The sequence below is a fragment of the Hemibagrus wyckioides genome, linkage group LG26 (genome assembly GCF_019097595.1).
Source record: "Hemibagrus wyckioides isolate EC202008001 linkage group LG26, SWU_Hwy_1.0, whole genome shotgun sequence".
NCBI lineage: Eukaryota > Metazoa > Chordata > Actinopteri > Siluriformes > Bagridae > Hemibagrus > Hemibagrus wyckioides.
The window spans coordinates 10,514,151-10,535,909 of NC_080735.1; the positions used below are offsets into that span (position 1 = coordinate 10,514,151).

Sequence of the window (21,759 nt, forward strand, 5' to 3'; positions counted from 1 at the left end):
GAGCAAAGCTTGCCACACTGCTGCTTCTGGATCCAGCCGTCAAGTTTGCCGTTGTTTTCTCTTTTTTTTTTTTTTGTTCCCCCCTTTTTATGTTTATATAGCTTTCTGTTACATAGAAATCACAGTTCAGCTTTGTCCATGACTACATATGTAAAAAAAAATAAAAAAAATTAAAAAAAAATAAAGATGAAACACGTAACTTTCGCTCTCTTCATTTTCTTTCAATTTTTTCTGTGACGGAAAAAAAAGAAAAGAAATCAAACAACCCCGAAAACTTGGATTATTGGTATTTTTATTTCAATAAAAATACACATTTGGAAATTCCAGGATATGCAGCAAGTTCGGACCACATGTATTCCTGACATAAATCAATAAAAATCCCACACTGTTTTCCCCCCTTCTCCAACAATAGAACATTTTTTTAAAAAGAAGTCAGAAAGTCTATCTTGCGTTTGAAGAACACATGCGCAATCACGGGGTCTGAATCCTACGCTGACTAAATTCACTCTTCACTTTGGTCCTTGAGCGTAAAGCCTACAATTTCATGAATTCCAGGAGTAATTACTTCCGGTAACCTCTTCCGTGCACGGGTCGTCGTCGTCTCCCCGCGTGTGCCGTTCTGCGGGTTAGCCTATGTACATTTCCGCCGCTCGGGCGGTTTAGCTAAGCTCTGAGAGACTTGATGGAGGAGAAGGCGTGACAGCAATGTTAACTCACAGCAAGCTCTGATACAGCACAGCACAATGAAAAACAACTTTCTAGATATATTTATATTTCTATGAAAACCGGTGCCGCCTCCCCCGAAGACGTCCGCAACGTGTAATGGGGACGTCCCGCGGGGGGAAAGGCCGGCCCTGAAAACTCGTAAGCTGAACATGGTTCAGATTATTCAGATGTGTCTTAAGCACAATGCCGTGTAGAGGCATTTACTCTATGCCCACGCCACTGCCAACGATGGCACATGGTGCCACCTGGCTCGAGGGAAGGCTCTTCTTTTTCAAAACAAAGGTGCTCCTAACAAATATTTCAGGCAGCATTTTACCCCCAAAGAGCCCAGCCCTCTTCAAATGCATCGGATAATATTTTCAGGTAAAACACGAGGTCTGTGAGATCTTTTTTTGTTTGTTTTTTTCCCTCCACAGGTAATGAAAAAAAAAATGTACAGTTTTACAATTCTTCCAGAAGCATCACAGCATAACAATAATAATAATAACCATAATAACCGACCATACAGGTCAGCAAGCGTCCGCTCGCTTCTCCGTAGAAATACAATCATTATGCTGGTAAAGCTTTTGGAAAAGAAGTGAGAATCCACAGAACACAAATTATTCAAACCTAATAATACATAGAATCGATCGTTTTGCTTCAGAAAACTGTAAAAACCCGACTTCATACCCCCCAAAGCCCACTTTTTCTTAATTCTAGGTATAAACCATAAATAACCCTTTGCTTCCAAAGAAAATAAATAAATAAAATAGCAAATATCTTCATCGTAATACCCTCTGTCCTTTTTTAAAAGATGCATTTGATGCTCTTTTTAGCCCACAAAAAAAAAAAACAGGAAACGCTTCAACCGTTTTCCTTAGGAGTAATGATAAAATGTTGCCAAAAATATCTTAAATTACACAAGTACTACATATTGTACATAACTGTGTGAATATATTTTATCCATAGATTAATATGTATATAAATGTCTCTGTTTATTTTTTTTTTGTTTTTGTTTTTAAGTTAAAAAAAAAAAAAAGGATACAATTTGTATCAACGAGGACAGGTAATTCTCCGGCTACCACAGGTTACGTCAGTAACGGATACGAACGTCTTCCCGAACACGTGACTCGCAAAAGCTTCTCGCCAAAATCAGGCTTTCTCCCCCCCTCCTAACTGCTTGTAACAGCACTGAAAGATGACGAGTGACAGTAGCATGCGCCCGATACGTGAAAACCAGAGACGTCCCTTACTAAAACTAAGGTACGGAGACGGACCGGTTGTCGTCCGTCTCGCCTACACTACACCGGCTACGGACCGTGGCGAAAGTTTCCCAAAAAGTGTGGAGTAAAAGTCTCCATTTTTAAAAAATTGTCCCTTTTGGGAAACTTTGCCAGTGTATCTAATAACACTGGTGATATGATGATGCAAGTTGCTTGATGAGAATTTCCACCCAGATGAGCGTGTGCGAATAAAAGTCTCTCTGAAAACAAAAAAACGAACTGAAAGAAGGCAAAGCTGTTAGAAATAAATGATAATAATTTAACACAACTATACGACTTAAAAAAATAATACTCAGTGAGTACTTCACTGGGACAACCATCGCTTCCCCAAAGACCCAATGATTCGTGATTCAATAATTGGTTATGGGGAAAGCAATTCCGAGACTAAAACAAAAAAAAATAAAAAAATTCAAGTGAGAGTAGGCATTATATCACAAGGATCATGAAAGGCCAGACACTGTGGGAATGTACTTCAACTGACTTCTTAGAGCAAATCTATATACCTTTTTATTTAGCTGAGAGAGCAAACTGGTTTTCCTTGTCGTAAGAAAAAGCAGACAGGGTCCTGCCCTTTGCTTGCTCTTTATTTGGTCTGTTCTTACTTTTCCATGCAAGCCCAATTCTGCATCGACCTGACGGCACGACGCTGTTCACTCCGACAAATCATCTGGCCTTCCATCAGTTCTTGTTTGATTGACATAAGTTATAAAACTTTACATTTGATAAACAGCAATGTAAAAGTGCCTTGTGAATCAGTACACGCTCACCTGAACCGAACTATCGACGACATAAAGCAAAACCTTGCTTGAAAAATATAGAATTAAAATAAATAATGCAACTCATTTCCACATTCACACACACACTTCAGGTAGAGAAATTGCTACTCGCAGTTGTGGCTCCACTGCTGAAGAAAAACAAAAACTTCGAACTGAGTTAAGTTAAAAACCCAGGTATGAGATGACTCGTCTTCACTACCACCGTGTTTACAGGTTTCCATCAAAAACCTCATAAGACCTCCAAACGGAAGCACTGTATAACCTATCAAGGCCTGGACTATACCTATTAGACGCCTCTGTGATCCTCAAGAAACACACAAGTTAATTGAACTCAATAAATCTGCTACAGTTCCAATCAAAGGGTTATTAGTATCCAGTCTGGCTCTTTTCAGCCAAGATTGCAGCTGCCAGCTGTTGGGCATCGGTCACGTGTGGATACCGGCCCATGACCAGGCGCACAAGCTCAGTGGGGAAGATGTTACACAGGTTGATGAATACCTTCTCGCGCAATTCCTGGTAGCGACCGAGAGCAGGTGGTTCCTGGTTCTGGTGAGGAGAATGGGATGGATGAGGAGGTGAAGGATGAAGAGGGGTTTGTCCCCAAGGTACCCGCCATGCTTGCTGCCTGTTTTCGGGAAGGCTCTGAAAGGTGAAGGGCTCGTAGCAGGGTTGCTGATAGTACGGCTCCCAGCTGGCCATCCTGTCCTGGTCCGGGAAGGGCTTCCTGGCCAAAAGGGGTGAGCGCTCATAGAGCCTGGAATCGGACACACTGTCAAGACGCGTGGATGCTAGGCCTCGACTCAGTGGGGAATTCTGAGGAGGGTACTCCCCAGGACAACTGGATCTGGCGCCAATCATCTGGTGCTGGACTTGTGGGCCAATGTAGGACACCGAGTGCTTGAAATGGGGCTCTGGAGGCTGGTCGTCTTGAGTGAAGCTGTGTCCACGGGCCATGCCATGATGGTACCCTGGGTGACTCGAAGGTACTGGGGAAAGCACACGGCTCTGGTGGTGGTGATGGGGCGGTGGGTTCAGGACCATGGGCAGAGGGTACTGCCTGCGGTGGTGGTGTAGGTGGTGGTAATGATGACATTTGAGCCCATCATCCAACAGTGAGTCAGGGGAGCTCATACAGGAGCGCTCACCAGGAGGCACCGTGCCATACGAGTCAGAGCTGGCACTGCCCTCACTGCTGCAATCAGATGCCACGGAACTGAGCCGTGTATCCATGTCAGACAGGAATGGCCGCTCTGGACTCCTTTGGGATGATAAGCTGAGGCCAGAGTAACCACGGACAAGAGAATAGTAGCTGAGGTCCGGAGACTCGCAGGTGGGGTAGGAGTCTGTTTGAGGGAAAGCTGGCACTGCATGGCTTTTGGAAAAGCATGTCAGTTGCTCTCTCTGGTCTTGTGTGTGAGCGTTGCAGGAAGGGGGCCCACCTGGTGCAGGGGGTAGTGTCAAACTGCTGTTCTGGGGGTCTGCTTTGGTTTTGGAGCTCAGCTTGTCCTCCACGTCACCGTAAGAAAGGGTGCGAACACTGGAGTCTGACTGCCTCTTCGAGTGTGAACGTTTTCCATCACCGGCTTTATCATTACGAGAACCTCCAGGAACGCTGTGGCTTTTCACTAGACCGGACTCATTTGTGCCTTTGGCCGCAGAGGTCTTGGCACTAGCGCGGAGCTCGTCGGCTACGGCGCGCTGGGGCTGGGTGCCACGCTCTGGGTGGTAGAACTTACACTTGTGCCCATAAGTGCACTTCTTTCCTAAAGAAGCCAAAAAAAGCTTTTATCACTGCTGCCCCAGGAATACTATATTCCTACTTCTTATAACACAAGACAAAATGAATGCAAGCAGCTAATGGGAACTTTTTAACAGGGATATTCTTCCACTAAAAATCCAAAGTTTAAGTTTCACAATGAAAAAAATGTGTATAAAAGTTAATGTTTAACGTATCCAAAACAAATTTCAAATCTAGTGAGCTAGTGGTCTAATGGACTGTATGGCAAGGTTAAGCTGAGAAAGAGCGGGTTAAGCATCTACCATATGGACAAGGTTGTTTTTTGTGTTCTGGGATGATGGGCCTTTTTCTCAGGAAGTTCTCCAGGCTGGGGCCATGGCGACCAAGGGGATCATCAGGAGGCATGAACCTGCAAGACAGAGTTTTTAAATAGAGAACTACCACAAACAAAAAAATGTGCACTTGATAATATATCAATAATATATCAATTAATTCATTAACATCTCAAACAATAACATGATGTAACTCCATGGGCCGTTATTTATGACTGTTGCGTAGTAACGAGTGCACGCTGAATTAAATACAACAGAGTCTGTGTTGATTCATGATTCATGAGCTTCAAAAACAACCTATTTTTTCCACAGCAGATGAATCAGCTTCAGCTTTGTGGAGCTATTACATTTATTTACATATCATAGATATACACCAGGCTCCAATTGATCCTCATGTACATCTATTTTGCATAAACCACAACGTAGGTGTTGTGACATAAAAGGAAAGCATTCAGTGGCTGTCACATCCAACGTAAATGTGAATAAAGAAGGGGAAAAATACGTTTCCAGTCAAGCTGGGACACTAGTGGCCAAGGTTACTAAGAATAAGCATGTTATTTTTATACTTATTTACATGGTTACTACAGTTATACAGTACAAATATATAAAACAAAGTTTGCAAACGCTTCAGATCCATAATCCTCACTCAGTGTTATTACAGTGCAGTGTATGAAGCACCCATGTATGCACTTACAGTTATTAATGTTATTTGCTTCTTTTTAATTTTTATTAACTCTACTTACTGTATACTTGATTGAGTGCATGGATTATTGATTACACTCTATGGACAATTGTTCTGATAATGTAACTGCAAATTAGTGCTACAAAGCATTTTTCAGGGTAATGTTAACTGTACAGAGGCAGCAAAGTTGTAAATAAGGAATAGTGAAATAGTGGTCAGTTTTGATCTAGCTTTGGAAAAATAAGGGTCATAGTGATTAGGCAGGTATAAAAACTGCTAAGGCACATATGAATAATGGAATGGCAGGAAGACGCACTTATCATTGACGAAGGAGTACATGAGAAGTCGTTCGTCAATAAACTTCTTCCATTCTGGTTTTTCCACGGCCAGATCCCTGTAGTTGTCATTGGAGACAATGATGCCGTCTGATTCGTAAGCCAACTTGACGATGAACCGGTCATCATAACACACCACCCTACGCCCCTGGACGCGCCGAGAAGGTGTGAAAACCAGGATCTTGTCCTTCTCCAGTCGTCTTAGGATCTCTTGATCTGAAACAATGGGAATGAGACAACTTTTGAGCGGCCATATCTAATGCTAAGGTTCTAAGGTATTATTTACCTAGGGCATAATGTTATTTGATAAAACCTAAAATCTGAACCTTGGGACACTGCAGATTTGCTCTGAATGATCTAACAGCATCCAAATGATTATAGTGTATGACAACTTAAGTCCTGGAGGCCCAGATTCTAGCAAAGTTGTAATAACTTGTCATTTTGGCATGACTAAATAGCAAAGTCAGCACACAGAACATGTGCGAGGTGGACTTGCCTGTGATGAGTGCGTCGGGTCGGGATTGCTCTTTCCTCCATGCTGGGACGAACACTGTAATGTCTTTGTGGCCACGTTCAAGGAACCAGTCCACTGCAAGCTGAATACCCTGACAGGAAAACACCTCCTTGTTGCCATGGCTACAAGAATAAAGAGAGAAAGTGAGTGTGAGAGAGATTACATGCAGAGCATCTCTTGGAGTATGGAAGAAGATTTAAATGGTGTATTTTGTACTTTTTGTGAGAGAGAGAGAGAGAGAGAGAGAGAGAGAGAAGCAAAACTGCCATTGCGACAAGTGTAAAATAAAAACACTTTCACAAGTTTTGTCAACGCTGACACAAACCACTTCATTTCTTCGCCTGTTTGTAACAAATAAATAGTATAGTACTTTGTCTTGACAATAGATTTATATATTTGGCCTAGAAAATAGAGGATGGAACGTGGAAAGATCAAAAAACAATAATATTTCATGTCGATCAGCTCTCCACGCGTCCAAATAATAGTTCAATAATACAGGTTAGCATAGTCAAGTCATCATAATGGAAAACACGTAGGTATTAAGAAAAAGAAAGTTGAGAAACTGATTAAGCAACATCAGGAAATTCAGTTTCAGCAATTTTCACTTCGTCCTTCTTGACAAATCACTTGAAAACAATTGATTCCTCTTAGTGATGGGTTTTACTAGCGTTTAAAATATGTTTCCCCTTGAAAACCACTTTGTCTAGACATCCAGGAGGTTTGTGCTGAGACTCTCTTATTTAGTTAAGGATAGTCACATGCACAATTAAGTTAGAGTTTGGTCAAATTGTACAAAATTTCACAATTGCTATTTAGCAAAGCTGTTTTTTTAGTAACTTCCTAAAATAGTTTGGGGACTTTTTCATTTGTGATGTCACAAAATATACTGAAGGTATATAGTTTATATAGTTGTTTTTATATACACTGATGTTGGCTGAGGAGGTCTAGGGTTTCAGTTCATTCCAAAGGTGTTCTGTGGGGTTGAGGTCAGGGTTTCGTGTAGGACACTCTTCCACTCCAACCTTAACAAACCATGACTTAATGGAGCTTGCTTTGAGCACATAGGCAATGTCATGCTGAAAGAGGTTTTTGCTTCTTAGTTTCAGTGAAGGGAAAGTGTAATGGTTCGTGCCTTCACCTTTGTGGTAATAGTTTGTGAAAGGCTCACATATGGGTGTGACGGTTATATGTCCTTAAACTTACGGATCTTATCTGTACAACCTGTATGATACACAAGTAAATTAGCCAGCGAACAAATTATTGTATAGGTTTCGGCTGCTGGTTAATAAATCACTGGGAATTTGACTGTGCATATATTCCTAATACATTGTTAGCGGGCTCCTAGGAGAAGAGAAACAAACAAAAAAACATTGAGCGCAGCTCGTGAGCACCTGAAGAGGAAACGTCCTGTGGTAGAACCATGTGATGGGGCTTGTGATATGAATTTACGCTAAACCAATGTGCGAGACGACCTGAGGCTAAAAGATAAACGAGGTTCAGGCACTATCACACACTTTAACTCTGTGGTCTCTGTAAACAGCGGCAGGTTTTCTGCAGCTCCAGAGATTGAGTGAGCACGTAGTCGTTCACGTGTATTAACCATCAACCTCTCAGCATGCAGATTAGATCACACCTGCACTTTCTGGTAATACTTTAACGGCAAGACGTCTTCTCCCTTTAATCAGAGGTTGAAAAAAGGAGGGTGTATCTTTTACCAACCTACATTGGCATTCGTATGAAAGGTAGACTAACGGGGGTGAATAATAAATTCTTTGATAACGTAGTGAAACAACGTTTGGAAAACTCTCCATTAGAAATGAAAAATTCTTTTGGCTTCACGGCTTTTATATATAATTGTATATTGCTATTTGTAATCTACTCATTTAAATAAATTAATCCAAGAGCTTTTCTTAGGTATGATATTCAGGACAGTATCAAAAAACAAAACAATCTACTGGTGCGCAGATTAATGTCTACAGTTTACATGACTGATTTACTGCACACTTGTGCTGCAAAAGTGTAAACAAGTGCTGTTTAGTACAAAACTTTAATCATATTAAGGTTCTAAAGTACTGTGTGTGTGTGTGTGCCCTGCGATGGGTTGGCACTCCGTCCTGGGTGTATCCTGCCTTGATGCCCGAGATAGGCACAGGCTCCCCATGACCCGATGATAGATCAGATAGATGATAGACAGATCAGTGTATCCTCATAGTTATAAATAATATTAATATTTGACTAAATAATTAGTTATTAGTTAAAGGCTAATGGTTTCCACTTGATAAACATGGTCTATCCATGACAATCCATTACCCCAATCATTAATTTCACACCTTTAGTCTTTTTATTAAAGTTAATATTCAGTACCCTACATTTATTTTGTTTAGAACAAGCAGGCGCTCGGGTCATTTTAAAATTGACTTTTTGACATTGCTGCTTCTCTTTCCCTTCAGGAGACTCGCTGAATCAGTGTGCTTGGGGTTATATGATCATTGGTCACAGCAAAGGAAGCACCATACAATGTGAAGTGTGGCATTTTTGCATTTCTTGACACTCACCTCATAGCAACGTTGCTTCCATCCACAACTATTGGGCGTAGGTTATCCTTGTCATCCAGGATTGACTGTGATGGCGACTCAGAGCTTCGCGAATCTGTAGAGTCTGAAAAGCTACATGCCGAAGAAGACGATGACCCGGAAGACGCTAAAGATGAAGAAGTGGAAGTGGATGAAGTCGCCGCACCGCTGTCGCTGTCTGACTTGCTGCCGAGTTTCACCAGCTCCCCTAAGATGTCATTGATCAGCGCGTCTGACCCGAGCTTGCTTAACACCAATCGGACCAAGTCCTCAGCATAACCCAGCTTCAGAGCAAACTCCAACTTGGTCTGGTACTCCCTTAGAGAATTTTCAGTGTTTGGATTATCCTGTGTCACTTCCGGCAGCCCTGGGGAGTCCAGATCCAGACATGGAGAGCGGCAAAGAGGCGGATGCACAGCTCGAACGGATCCGTCGCTTGGGGCGAGAGTACAGCTCTGCTCCACCTCACCGTCGGATCCACAGCTGTCCTCTGAGTCACCCCGGGACGAAGAAGGACATCTCCCAGAGCTGGGCGCTCCTTCCTCGTTGGTGTCCAATGAGCCCCTGTCCATTCTGGAAAGGGCATCGGCACCGGCCTGCCGGTCTACAGCCTTCACATGGAGGTAGTCCAGATCCAGCCCCAGGTCGAGGATGTGGCCTGCTCCATCATCCAGATGGTCCTTCAGGCCCATGAAGCTGTCACGGACATTCAGCGCCGTGCTGCCTGTGACCTCTTCTGACCTCTGGACCAACTGTTACTCACCCCTCAGACTGCTCTGGACATGTGAACCTGGAGGAACAAAAGAGATTGGTTTGATCACACTTAAATACAAACAACAAATCAACAACAAAGACATAGGTGCTAATCCTTGATCCTATTTTCCTTGATCTGCATGTAAAAAATATAGATCAGAGCTGGAAGTCACCTTCTGAAGCTTGAGGTTAGGGATAAATATAAACGGTTCATACTGAGGCTACAATGTAATCAGGAAACTGACATGTAAACGAATTAGACTTTGTTATCAAATCTAAATTTATTTGGCATTTCTATGCGTTTTAAAAGTGGAAGTAAAACAATTTAGATAAAAAAACACACTTTGTATTGTTTATAGAAATTACTACAATGCACACTTGGCTGTTTTTAAATGTTGAATTTGTACTGATCGTGGAAAGATAGTAAAAGGTAGTAGAGATAACTGGGTCAATTTCCGCAGACAGATGCACGCGTTCAGTTTTAATAAGACGTAGCTGAATTTGAAGGGGGTTGGGAAGTGGGCACGCGGCAAACAAAGGGCGGCCTGGAAAGTCTCCAACTGTTGCTAGGATGCAGCTGCTTCTAGAACGCTCCTTCCAAATGCCACTGCAGAGCGGGAATAATTTCGTTTGGTCCAACAAAAGGATTTAAGGGGGTTGGACAGGGGAGATGGTTCAGGTGAGTGACTTGTCCTGGCATAACAAAAGAGTTTGCCACTACCGTGTTAGCACCTTCAGCATGCACGCAGATTAACCAGCTAACCTTTGCATACGTGGAAAGTTTCTCCAGGATGCATATGCTAATGTGTATATATAAAGATCACATGAAATACAGAAAGAAGCCGGAAAAAATGTTTCGTCTAGGCCGAATAACCTCCACGGTGGCAAAAGAAACCATGTAAGAAACTAAAAACATACAAATCTTCAAAACAAGCTCTCTCTACATATGTTTGTTGTAATGGTTTCTTACCAGAAATACAGAACTCTCTAAACTTGTACTCAAACCTTTTTTGGGTTGAATACATTTTATGGGATTATTACTAAGCCATATATATGGTAATTGTTTTTGTTCAAACAAACACAAGATAAAAAGTTTCAAATGAACTGAATAATTGACAGTCAACTCGACTCAGTGACATAAATAGCCCAAGATTTAGTTTCTTTTACTAGAGAATTTTTAGCGAAGGTCAGCCTGATGCAGTCTAGATGGCAAACTGCCAGCCAATAGCGTTGCTTCCATTTGTTGGCATTTTTCAAACTCCACCAGCGAGCCGGCTTGGCCCGGCCCAGCCGCGTGTCATTAATGAAGCAGTAATGAATATGTAACACATGTCGTTTTTTTCCTGGGGAGTCCACATAGGCAATGGAGAAGAGTTAAATCCACAGAGATCCAGAGAGGGAGGCCAGGGGGTCCCTAAGGCAGTGCATGCCCTGGCAGTTATTGTGTATTTGTGGGTTGGGGGGTGTTTTGGGGAGGGGGAGTTGTGAAGTGCTGTCTGCGCTTCTCCTGAGACAAAAGCAAGGGTGAGGGCCGGTGGGATGCAGCCAGCAGGGCAACAGATGTCTGCTGAGGCCACGGGGGAACAGCAACTGGTGTCCTCCTCCTGCTTCTGCCGCGCTGCTCAATACAGCCGCCTGCTGCATAATGCCCCGCCTCAGAGTGGTCACGTGACAATCAGAAACCTTGTTTTAACCCCAGAGTGCAAACATGTCCCCTCCACGGCAACGGCCATGTAGGCCGGCAATCTACTGGGGTACATGCAGAACCCTCAACCCTCTGTCATTCATACCAATAACAAATACTAAGCACGCAAAAATATTTGGTTTAACAGTTTGCCCTGGCAGTGGTAACACCCACGCTAGAAGAAGTCAAAAACATATTGCCTAATATCATCTTACCACATCATCTTATTACTAACCCAATCATCTTCCATCATTTGGTGAGACTTTCAAACTATATACAAAGGATGATCTGTAAGCAGTTCCTATACAGGATAGGCAAAGTAAAACATAACGCCTGCAACATACACAAGTTTCTCACATTTTTATGAGAGGAACTGGTATTCTAGCTGGAGAAAGATCATAGCTCCATCAATATGCCTACTAAGAGTCATTTCACATTTATTTAGGATCCATGCAAATCCTATGCACTTTCCAAATGAATAGAGAGGTATGTAAGAGTTAAACTCACTCACCACCAGTCAGGACAGACCGTCCCCTAGCATCCGCTGGAAAGTTCCTTGGAAAGTGCTTTTAACGAGTAAAAGTAGTAAAAAATATCTTGTTTCCTGTAATCGGGCCTTCCTCAGTGGATTGTCTCATACGAGCTAGAGATCCTGTGCGCTTCTACGTTGTCCGAAAGGGAAACTGAATCAGGAGTACAGCACTCCGAGCTTGTGGTGCAGCGGCCCTTCAAACGCTCGCTTCGACTGAGGAACAGAGTCTGCACCATAGATCTTTTTTCTGCAGAAGGCGGCTTAAACAATGAGAGCCGGAGCAGATGGAGGTACAATGTCTACCATTCCCCCATTAGTTAGTCTGCTCGTGGACCAATGAGAGAGCAGCCAGCTTACAATAGAACACACACACACACACACACGCACACACAAACACTCAAACTGGGGGAGCGTGCAGATAAGCCAGTGGCTGTCATTCCAAAAGGTCTTCCCTCGTGCGGCCCATGAATCAACGAGGGGTGTGTGGCCAACAATAGAGCCACACAAAAGAGGGACTGAGCAGGCAGCTGCAGCACGAGGCCTCGGCCATTAGGGAGCAGGCCGGCAGTGGGAAACACCTGGCTAGTTGAGGGACTACAGTGGCTCACCCTTCTTTGTGTTTTTTTTTCTTTGACTAGAAGCTTGGGGGGCTGGGTCACAGCTAAACAATGGGTCAAATTATGTTAAAAGCATTGCATGTTGCTTAAAAAGAGAGAGCTCGGGAGAGAAAGGGAGAATGACTGACAGAGAGAGTGTGTCTAAGGGGGTGGTGGGGGGCCCCTCTGAGGGGTCGAAGTGTGTCTGTGTGGTGGTGGTGGTGGGGGGGGGCATCTGAACAACGACACACAATAAGTGTGTTTCCCTAGTTATAGAGGAAAAAGACATCTTCATTGTTGAGACACACTTCCACAATATGACGTTCTAGAAGAGAAGAGGCCGGTATGACAAGCTAAGTCAAAAGTTCTGCTTCCTCTTCTGAAACGTCACCTACACAAACTGCTGGGAAGAGCGCACCACAAGCTGGGCTTTTAGAAATGTGCAAAAATGTTGTGTGGTTCCAGGAACATGCTATGCTAACACGAGTGCATCACAGAAACTCGGTAACACTTTTCTTTCTGCGCTGATAAACCGAGTCCTCTTTACTCTCGATCCAGGACCTGGGGCAGAGGCTCGATAACTAGGTAAATATTCAAATATCAAGCTCAGTATTTCAATATGGAAAATAATGTTTTGGATATTTATTGACAGGGAATTTTCTTTTTAATAATAAAATAATTCAAAATAAATAATTTCTACTTTATTCTACTGGTTTTTAGTTATGTAGGCTAATGATAATGCTTCAGGGTCCAGAGACCCCATGTTGATAACCACTGCTCTAAAGCGTGGGTTAGAATCAGACCTAACAAGAGTGTATGGAAAAATAGGATAGATAAATATCATTCATAAATTTCATCACCACGCAATACAGAGCCGATGCGTGATCTGTTTTTAAGCAATCGGTTTAAAAATATTATATTAAAATCATTTTTTGCACACTAGCCGTCTGTCCTTTTTTTGACAATAATCCATTTATTTTAATAACCAATTATAACGGATCTATAATAGCATATAACGCTCGATCCAAATCATCATAAACCTGAAACATTGAAGTTTGATAATTCACCATAAACTGATTAGTCCATGTCATAAACTGATTATTCTTTCTACTGTATAAAATAATTACTACTGGTATATACAGGCTGTCTAAAACATCAGGAACCAATAAGAATAAAATTATTTATTTACTGTATTTATTTTAGTTTATTTTTTTTACAACATACGCTCTTCATGCTTGACACATTTACTCAACAGCTGTATCGGTTACGTTTGTAGATTTTCCTCAACATATTGGGATCGACTGGGAGAGCTTATTCCAGTCAGTTCCTGACTTTCCACACACACACTGTATTACATCATTCTCATTTCATTACACGGTTCAGTGAGCTAGTCATAGTGGGCTAAGATGTCCTCGGTGGGTCAATTGTTGTAAACCTTTGGACACTTGCCATGGCTCATCAGGCCACAAAACAAAAAAACATCCATCGGTTTCATCAGCTGAGGTCAGCTAAAGAAGTGGACGTACGGTTAGAAGTAGACATACGAAATAACACACATTGGCACAAGAGAATAGTATCTCTGATCTAGGAAGAAGCTGACCGGTACTCTGGGGCAACAAAAAAAATCAATCAATGAATTCTCTGTACATATTTATGCTGCTGCATTGTGAAAACCTCCAGCACAGGATGCTGTTTAGTTCTTAACAACAAAGCTCTGAGGTAAAGCTGTTCCTTTTTCTTTAGAGCACGTCTAGTGACTTTTACCCTGAATGCACTGTGGTTTCTCAGAAGCGGAGCAGATTACAGATAGGCAGGTGAGGGTATGACTGCTTATAACTGCTATAAGTACAGTGCTGTTCTGCAAGAAGGAAACATGCAATTCAACTGCTCTCACATTATATTTTAAAGGGAATTAACTACAACGTGATGGTTCCTGGAATTTATTCATAACGAGACGATGTAATCATCTCCTGATGCAAAGAATCTGGTCTACCAGTGTTCGTACACCTGAAAAAAAACCTAAGCATGCAGGGATCAGGTTGATGGTGGAGCTGGACGGAGTGGCCATGCCGCTCGACTCAGGGTGACTATCTAATTGATCCTCAGCTGTCGAGTCGCTCCTCAGGGTCAGCTAACTGACGACCATCTGTTTGGTGGGCCAATGTAAACAGGTGTCTTCATGACACCAACTGCTGGAGGCTATCAAATGCCCCTGGCTGGTTTGTTCAGGCTTGGTGTTTGCTGATGTAGCAGAAATTTACTCCATTTCTTTTAAATGTGATTCTGATCACAACCAAGAGTTTCCTTCTTAATACTCTGATACTGATTCCTCTAATAGCACACACAATAATAATAATAATAATAATAATAATAATAAAGAGGAGGAGGTAGATGAGGACGATGTTTTCTGTGTATTGTGATATGTAAACAAAAATGTCCACAAAGTCTCATGATATTCAAAGCCTTTCAATTATCAGAGACTCCTTACCAAAAAATATCATACCAAAATCTTTGAAGACATTTCTGACACATGATACATATCAAGAAACAAGTTTGCTATCAAACTACCAGCAATGCAATAACACTGCATAAAAAACACTAAATATTAATGACTGTGACATTTAAACATTTAATTATTTTTTAAAAAATGAATAAAAAACGTATTAAAAACGAGCCATATCCTAAAATCCAGACCATATCGGGAAAGTGTATTATGACATTTTTACCCTATTTTCAACATTAAATGTCAATTTTTAATCATACAAAAGCGCACACATTTCCTTCAATAATATCAATAATATCAGTTTAGCAAGTGAAAATATTTTATATATAATGAAAAAGGATTTAATATCTCCTGCTCTAAGATTAAAATAAATTATTAAATTTTCTTTTCTTTTTTTTTTTTTTTTTACTGATTTTAGAATTAAAATGGTCTTCAGCATCAATCTGATTTATTGATTTGTTTTACAGAATTTATTTCTAGAAAGCAGCAAATTTATCTCCCCGTAAACAAAGGAAAAATTTAAAAGCATTTACAAGCAGCCTGAATAATATTGTTCGATTTAAAATAAACTTCAGTATCAACAATAATCAACAATAATCCCCCAATTAAGTATACAGCCTATTAACATTGCAGCGACTTTCACCATAACACAGTAATTTTATCCACTGAACCTGCTGCCACTCTATGTATCATGACGAAATTAAGAGAAAGAGCCAGTGTGAGGACAAAGGATACATGGCATGGGGGTGGTGGCCTACACTGACCCGTACAAAGGCCAGCTGAGATGGCCAGCACAGGGACAGGGGCGGGGGGGATAAACTTCCAAATCCCGTTTACTCAGCAGCTCCTCTGAAATCAAAGGAGCAGCAGAAGGATGCCTTATGTCTTTGGTATCATGTCCAGCCCTTCCTCGGCTCTTGCTGTTTACACACACTTTCAGACACAGGGGATCACCCCAGCGGCAGACACAAACCTCCAGGGCATGCATCCACCCTGAGCTGGACAATGTAGTCAAGAGGATTAGTCAGGGGCAACTGCAATCCTTTTAATGACATTAGCACCACTGGATGAAAATACTTGCAAATTCCTGGATGCTCATGTGTCAGAAGCATTCAATAAATTATACACTTGTTTTCTAGCCTGATGTACAAGTGACAACTTGTGCAGTCTTTTGTTTTGGTTGCCTTGGATAAAAAAGAAAGAAACCAATGTAATTTAACCCCATAAATGAGACAAGCTATGTGTATTTCTATAGAACAGGAAGGAGTGAGTTTTGGATCCTTGGGAAAGAATTGACAGTACTTATTCGATAACGTCTTCAGTGTAGCGTTTCATGCTTGTGCAGTCTGTCTTTAGCTAATATTTTTGCTAGGAGCTGTGATTTTCTCTCAATGCAAATGTATGGCTGAGACTTTTTTTTTTTATTTTTACTAGCGTACGATGTGTTCATTCTGTGCTGCACACTTCTGCTCTCGACTCTTCATCACTGCTTCCACATACAAATCCAAACAAGGCAATTTATTCAAGTAGTGATCTACAGTTTAGTTCCTGTCGATGGCCAGAATGTATCCTTGCTTAATGTGTTCAGTTTAGCGCTAGCATTCAAGCATGCTTTAATAGAGTTTCATGCCAGCCTTTATTTTTCTCACATATACATTACAGCACAGTGAAATTCTCTCTTCACACATCCCAGCTTTGAAAGTTGGGGTCAGATCACAAGGTCAGCTAATGAGCACTCCTGGAGCAGAGACGGTTAAGAGCCTTGTTCAGGTGCCCAGTAATGGCAGCTTGGCAGTGCTGGACCTTGAACCCAGACCTTCCTATCAACAACCCAGATAGTCTTATTTAATTGAGTTTATTATCTAATGCAGTGTTATTAAGCGTATGTCTCTGACCCAGTAACACAGAATTAGCCTTGGTCATGGTTTCCAAACAGTAAATTTCACAGCACAAATTATTATGCAACTGCTAGAGCTGGGCGATATGGCCAAAAAATTGAATCTCCGATTTTTTTTTTAAAAAAAATTCTATTTTCAGTTTTAAAACAATTATTTTTCTTTAAAAAAATTTAATAAAACACTAGAGACTATAGAATAGATTTTTTTTAATTTGAGTAAAAACAGTATAACCAAACATATGAACTGCTAATTTGGACTAAAAGTGCAAAGTGCAAAATTACTTTTGCTAACAAGTTTTTTTTTAGTTATTTTAGAAAAACAATAATCAGTACAACATAAAAACCTTTTTTGGGGATTTATAAAATGCAAAGTTTCATATAACTTTCAACTTTCAATAAGTTCTAATTATTCTAGTAAAATAAAGTAATATAACAAAATATGAGGGATTTGTAAAGTGCAAACTGCAGACTTAAGTTAAATCACTTTTTATAAAATAAATAATTGTCACCTGAAAAAAAATCCCTAAAGAAAAACAATTTTGTAAATCAGTTCAACATTCAACTAACACACTCAATAAAACCAACCTGCAACTAACACGCTCAATAAAACCAACCTGCAACTAACACGCTCAATAAAACCAACCTGCAACTAACACGCTCAATAAAACCAACCTGCAACTAACACGCTCAATAAAACCAACCTGCAACTAACACGCTCAATAAAACCAACCTGCAACTAACACGCTCAATAAAACCAACCTGCAACTAACACGCTCAATAAAACCAACCTGCAACTAACACGCTCAATAAAACCAACCTGCAACTAACAGCACGTTCTTCAATCCGACTGAAGAAACTGCGCCTCTCTTAGAAACAAGCTCTTTGCGTCGCAGAACTACGGAAGCTCACTCTGCCAAACCGGAAATCGGAAAATCAATTTTCGTTTTTTCAACATCGACATAAACCATAAATTCGAATTAATCAATAATAACGATTAATCGCCCAGCTCTAGCAACTGCATTCTTCCTCAAATTCCATTCCTCCATTTCTACTAAGTAATGATGATGGATGTGTGGAGCAGCAGCAGGAGGAGGGCAGTGCTTCAGGACACAGGGGGAAGAGCTCACAGACTGGCTGAGAATGGAGCGACGGTCCCTGATGGCTGCAGGGCCAGCTGTTGGTGCGAGCTCAGACACCGTCCCCAGCCAGTTCGTCCCATTGTGAGCCTGGGCCTCTGCTCGAACCTTTCACCAGGCCATGGTCATGTCTGTTGGGGGGAGACCTCACAGCTGACTAGGCAAGTATGGAGGCCCAGTGGGACACAGACGGGTGCAATCGGTCCCTCTGCACACAATCTGTTTGCGTGGCTTGTGTGCAAACGTGAGGCAGAAACACAAAAACGTGCCAAATGAACAGTCTGTTCTGTATTATGGAAAACAATTTTGGAAAGCGTTGTCCTGGGGCTGGGTCGAGGACTTAGGTGCCCAATGTACTTGGACCTGCCTCAAATTCCTAGGAGATTCTGGAAATCCTAAACAAAACATGAGGGGGAAAAAAAGTGCTAAAATCCATTTATTTTCATTGCACCTGTCCTTTCTCTATTGCGTTTCACACAGTACTAGACAAATCATCTATTTTGTGTTACTCTTCAGTTCTGGTGTACTCCATACATTCATATTTTACCACAAGCTTCTAAAAACTGGAAATCTGCTTGTCCAGTCCATTTTGTGATAACAAAAAGCTAGCTGAACAACAACTTACAACATCATTAATCCAACTACAGCATATCCAATTCCTAGTGTGTGTGTGTGTTGCTGGTATAAAATCAGCTTTTTCCACCTAAAGAGTCATTTCAGGTCCCGCCTACACGTAGTCTGATATTTTTAAATACGGTTTTCGCTCCTCAGCTTTCCAAAATAAAAACCCCAAAACACTTCATACTGTTCATAGTGTGTACCGAGCGATAGAGAAGACGAAATGAGAAGAAACACCATGATAAAGTCCACACCAAAGTTCTAAAACAGAAAAATAGCAGGCACATGAATTAATGTAAGTGAGTGGAACAACTGCTTAAGGTCATGGGTCTTCAAACATATCTGTTTGCAGTGCATTCTGTGTAGACTCTTTCACATTGTGCCTCCGCTGCCTGACGATGTAATCAGAAAACAGATCAAAATGACTTTTGCAAACACGTTATCAAACAAGGAATCACTGACCGCAAAATAACAAACCTAGCATAACAAACCGCTTTGTTGTTGAAGCCTTTTTTTTTTTTTTTTTAAGTAAATCAAGTAGACAGATGAGGCTGACCCTTGTACTTTTGATACAGTCTGCCTTGGTAAGGTCAGTCCTTTCCCAGCTTAACATTACAGGACATAGTAAATCTCATGGGTGTAGGGAATCAAGGACTGAGCTGGTGACCTAACCAACCTCTGTACACTGTCATTAGGACATCAACAGGACTTTACAGCTTGGGTCAGCACACTGATATTTACGTTTACAAATTGAATATCCACCACTGATTGTGATTAAAGCCTTGGATAAAACCAAACTAATTTGTTAGATTGTCAGGATGCCCTTCCTGACACAACCCTCCCGTTTTATCCGGGCTTGGGACCGGCACTGAGAGTTAACTCCAGAATCGAACCCAGGCACTAAATCTCTTAAAAACATCCACTTTGTGCAAAAATGTTTTGCTCGATGCTGGTCATGTACTCATTCAAACCTCTTTGCAGTAACGCTCGTTTATCTTTAAAATGATCTCTGATGACAAATATTGCTCTTCCACATTGAAACTCTTACATCCTTATACTGCATATGTATAAAAAACATAACAAAATTTGGCTTCCATCAAGCATTCATTCAAATTCGATCCCTTACATTTGTTACAGCAAATTCAGGTGTTGTTTTTCAGGGGTTGGAATCGGCTCCTTAGTTCCAGTGAAAGGAACTGTTAATGCTTCAGCATACCAAGACATTTTAGGCAATTTCATGCTCCCAACTTTGTGGGAACAGTTTAGGGATGACCGCTTCCTGTTCCAACATGACTGTACACCAGTACACAAAGCAAGGTCCATAAAGACATGGATGAGTGAGTTTGGTGTGGAGGAACTTCACAGAGTCCTGACCTCAACCTGATAGAACACCTTTGGGATGAATTAGAGTGGAGACTATGAGGCAGGCCTTCTCGTCCAACATCAGTGCCTGACCTCACAAATGTGCTTCTAGAGGAACGATCAAAAATTCCCATAAACAAAAATTCCTAAACCTTGTGGAAAGCCTTCCCTGGAGAGTTGAAGCTGTTATAGCTGCAAAGGGTGCGACAACTCCATATTACATTCATGTGCATGTAAAGACAGACGTCCCAAAACTTTTGGCTATATGTAGTGTACTTGTTTCCCAAATAAAAAACAACTCTTAACTCTAAATGTTTTTTTAGGGATAAAATAGTAAACTGCTTTGAGACAATGTCCTGTTAAGTGTTAATTGTTAAGCGTATTTGAGGAAGATTTACTAAAGGTCTGGCAACCATGACACTGAAAATTACTACATTGTGATTTAAAAAAGAAGAATTCAAGCAACTCTCTCATATATATATATATATATATATATATATATATATATATATATATATATATAATAAAATGTATTAAAATATAGAAATATAAGTGATCTATTTGTTCAGCACTACAGGTGTATCTGTGTAAGTCTACATGAGGGTCCGCTTCCTCTCAGGGCCTTTTGTTTATGTAAAGAACTGCTAGAAACTATAAGGGATGATGCTGAAACTCTTGACAGTTTTTACACCTAAATATTTTTCTACTAAACTCATTTCAGGGCACACAAACCAGCCAAGTCTACCAGCAAAAGTTTCCCTATTTCTGTCTTGTTGATAATTATTCCTTTATAAGGCGCTTGGCTAAAGTGACTAAAAGCAAGTGAGGGGGATATAAAACCCCACCAGAGCAGCCATTCTCTTAACTCCAAACATAAAGCACAGTGCATAAAAACTAGTCGTTATATTTGGCACACTATTCATAAAACGTTAACAAAAAATGAATAACAGAACTTATATAACAGCCACAGCGTTAAATTAATAAAGAAAGCTAGCGGTTTTTCTCTTTAGCCAGAACCACCAGAAACGGCCTTAAAGAAGTGCTATGCTAACAACAGGCTAAACAAGCAGCTAACCAACACTGAGCTTGTTTTTCGTATTGCGTCTAACAACACGACGGAAATTCCTCTCAAATTCCCCTTTTAAAATTCTCCATAAAACAATGATTTAGCACACTCCACCTTTAGCGTGTTGTCAGGAATGAAGTTTTTGTTCCCAGCACGCGTGCTAGCCCCCCGCGCGCGCAGCTGACTTCCACTGGCGTCTCGAATCGTGAAGGAGCAGAACAGCGCAGCGATAATATGCAACAGTCAGAGTTATCTACACGCTTATAAAGGGTTTATAAAAGAGGCAGGACGGTTATAACTTACCGCTGTCACCGCGCATCTCCGAACAAGCTAAGCTAGCCGGATCAGCCCAGTCCAGCCCAGTCCAGCCCCTCCTCACTGAACACTGCCAGGATCTGGCCAGCCACCTGCCGGGCACTGAACCTGGAACTCAACATGTCGCATCCCAATCCGATCTCTGTGCCACATCTAGTGCACTACAGAGCCTTGGTTTCTTATCTGAGTTATCGTGGTGAAGCAGGAACAACGAGGCTTTTTGGAATGCGACCAAAATTAACGGACTACCGGCATCTTATACTGTACTGAGATAAACAAGTTCACATGCAGGACAAGCTGCATACACGTTAAAAACCACACCTTGACAATTTACTCATATTAAAAAAAGATACTGTAAT

General features: G+C 41.3%; 1 protein-coding gene and 1 long non-coding RNA gene across 3 annotated transcripts; one reads left to right on the forward strand and one right to left on the reverse strand.

Annotated features, from left to right (window-relative positions):
- Positions 1-508: 508 nt before the first annotated feature.
- Positions 509-21,544, reverse strand: LOC131347103 (probable ribonuclease ZC3H12C). 2 transcript variants are annotated; one of them, XM_058380976.1, is made up of 6 exons: positions 21,389-21,544; positions 8,921-9,728; positions 6,348-6,487; positions 5,833-6,067; positions 4,805-4,911; positions 509-4,527 (listed from the first exon to the last, which is right to left on the reverse strand). In XM_058380976.1, the coding sequence occupies exons 2-6, from the start codon at positions 9,628-9,630 to the stop codon at positions 3,131-3,133; spliced, it is 2,589 nt and encodes an 862-aa protein (XP_058236959.1). In that variant the 5' UTR covers positions 9,631-9,728; positions 21,389-21,544; the 3' UTR covers positions 509-3,130. The 2 variants fall into 2 exon arrangements, with proteins under 2 accessions (XP_058236959.1, XP_058236961.1); XM_058380978.1 differs by lacking the exon at positions 21,389-21,544 and adding an exon at positions 21,200-21,356.
- Positions 12,758-14,521, forward strand: LOC131347106 (uncharacterized). The gene is made up of 3 exons (XR_009203711.1): positions 12,758-13,088; positions 14,247-14,317; positions 14,412-14,521. It is a non-coding gene; the product is annotated as an uncharacterized LOC131347106 (long non-coding RNA).
- Positions 21,545-21,759: the final 215 nt, after the last annotated feature.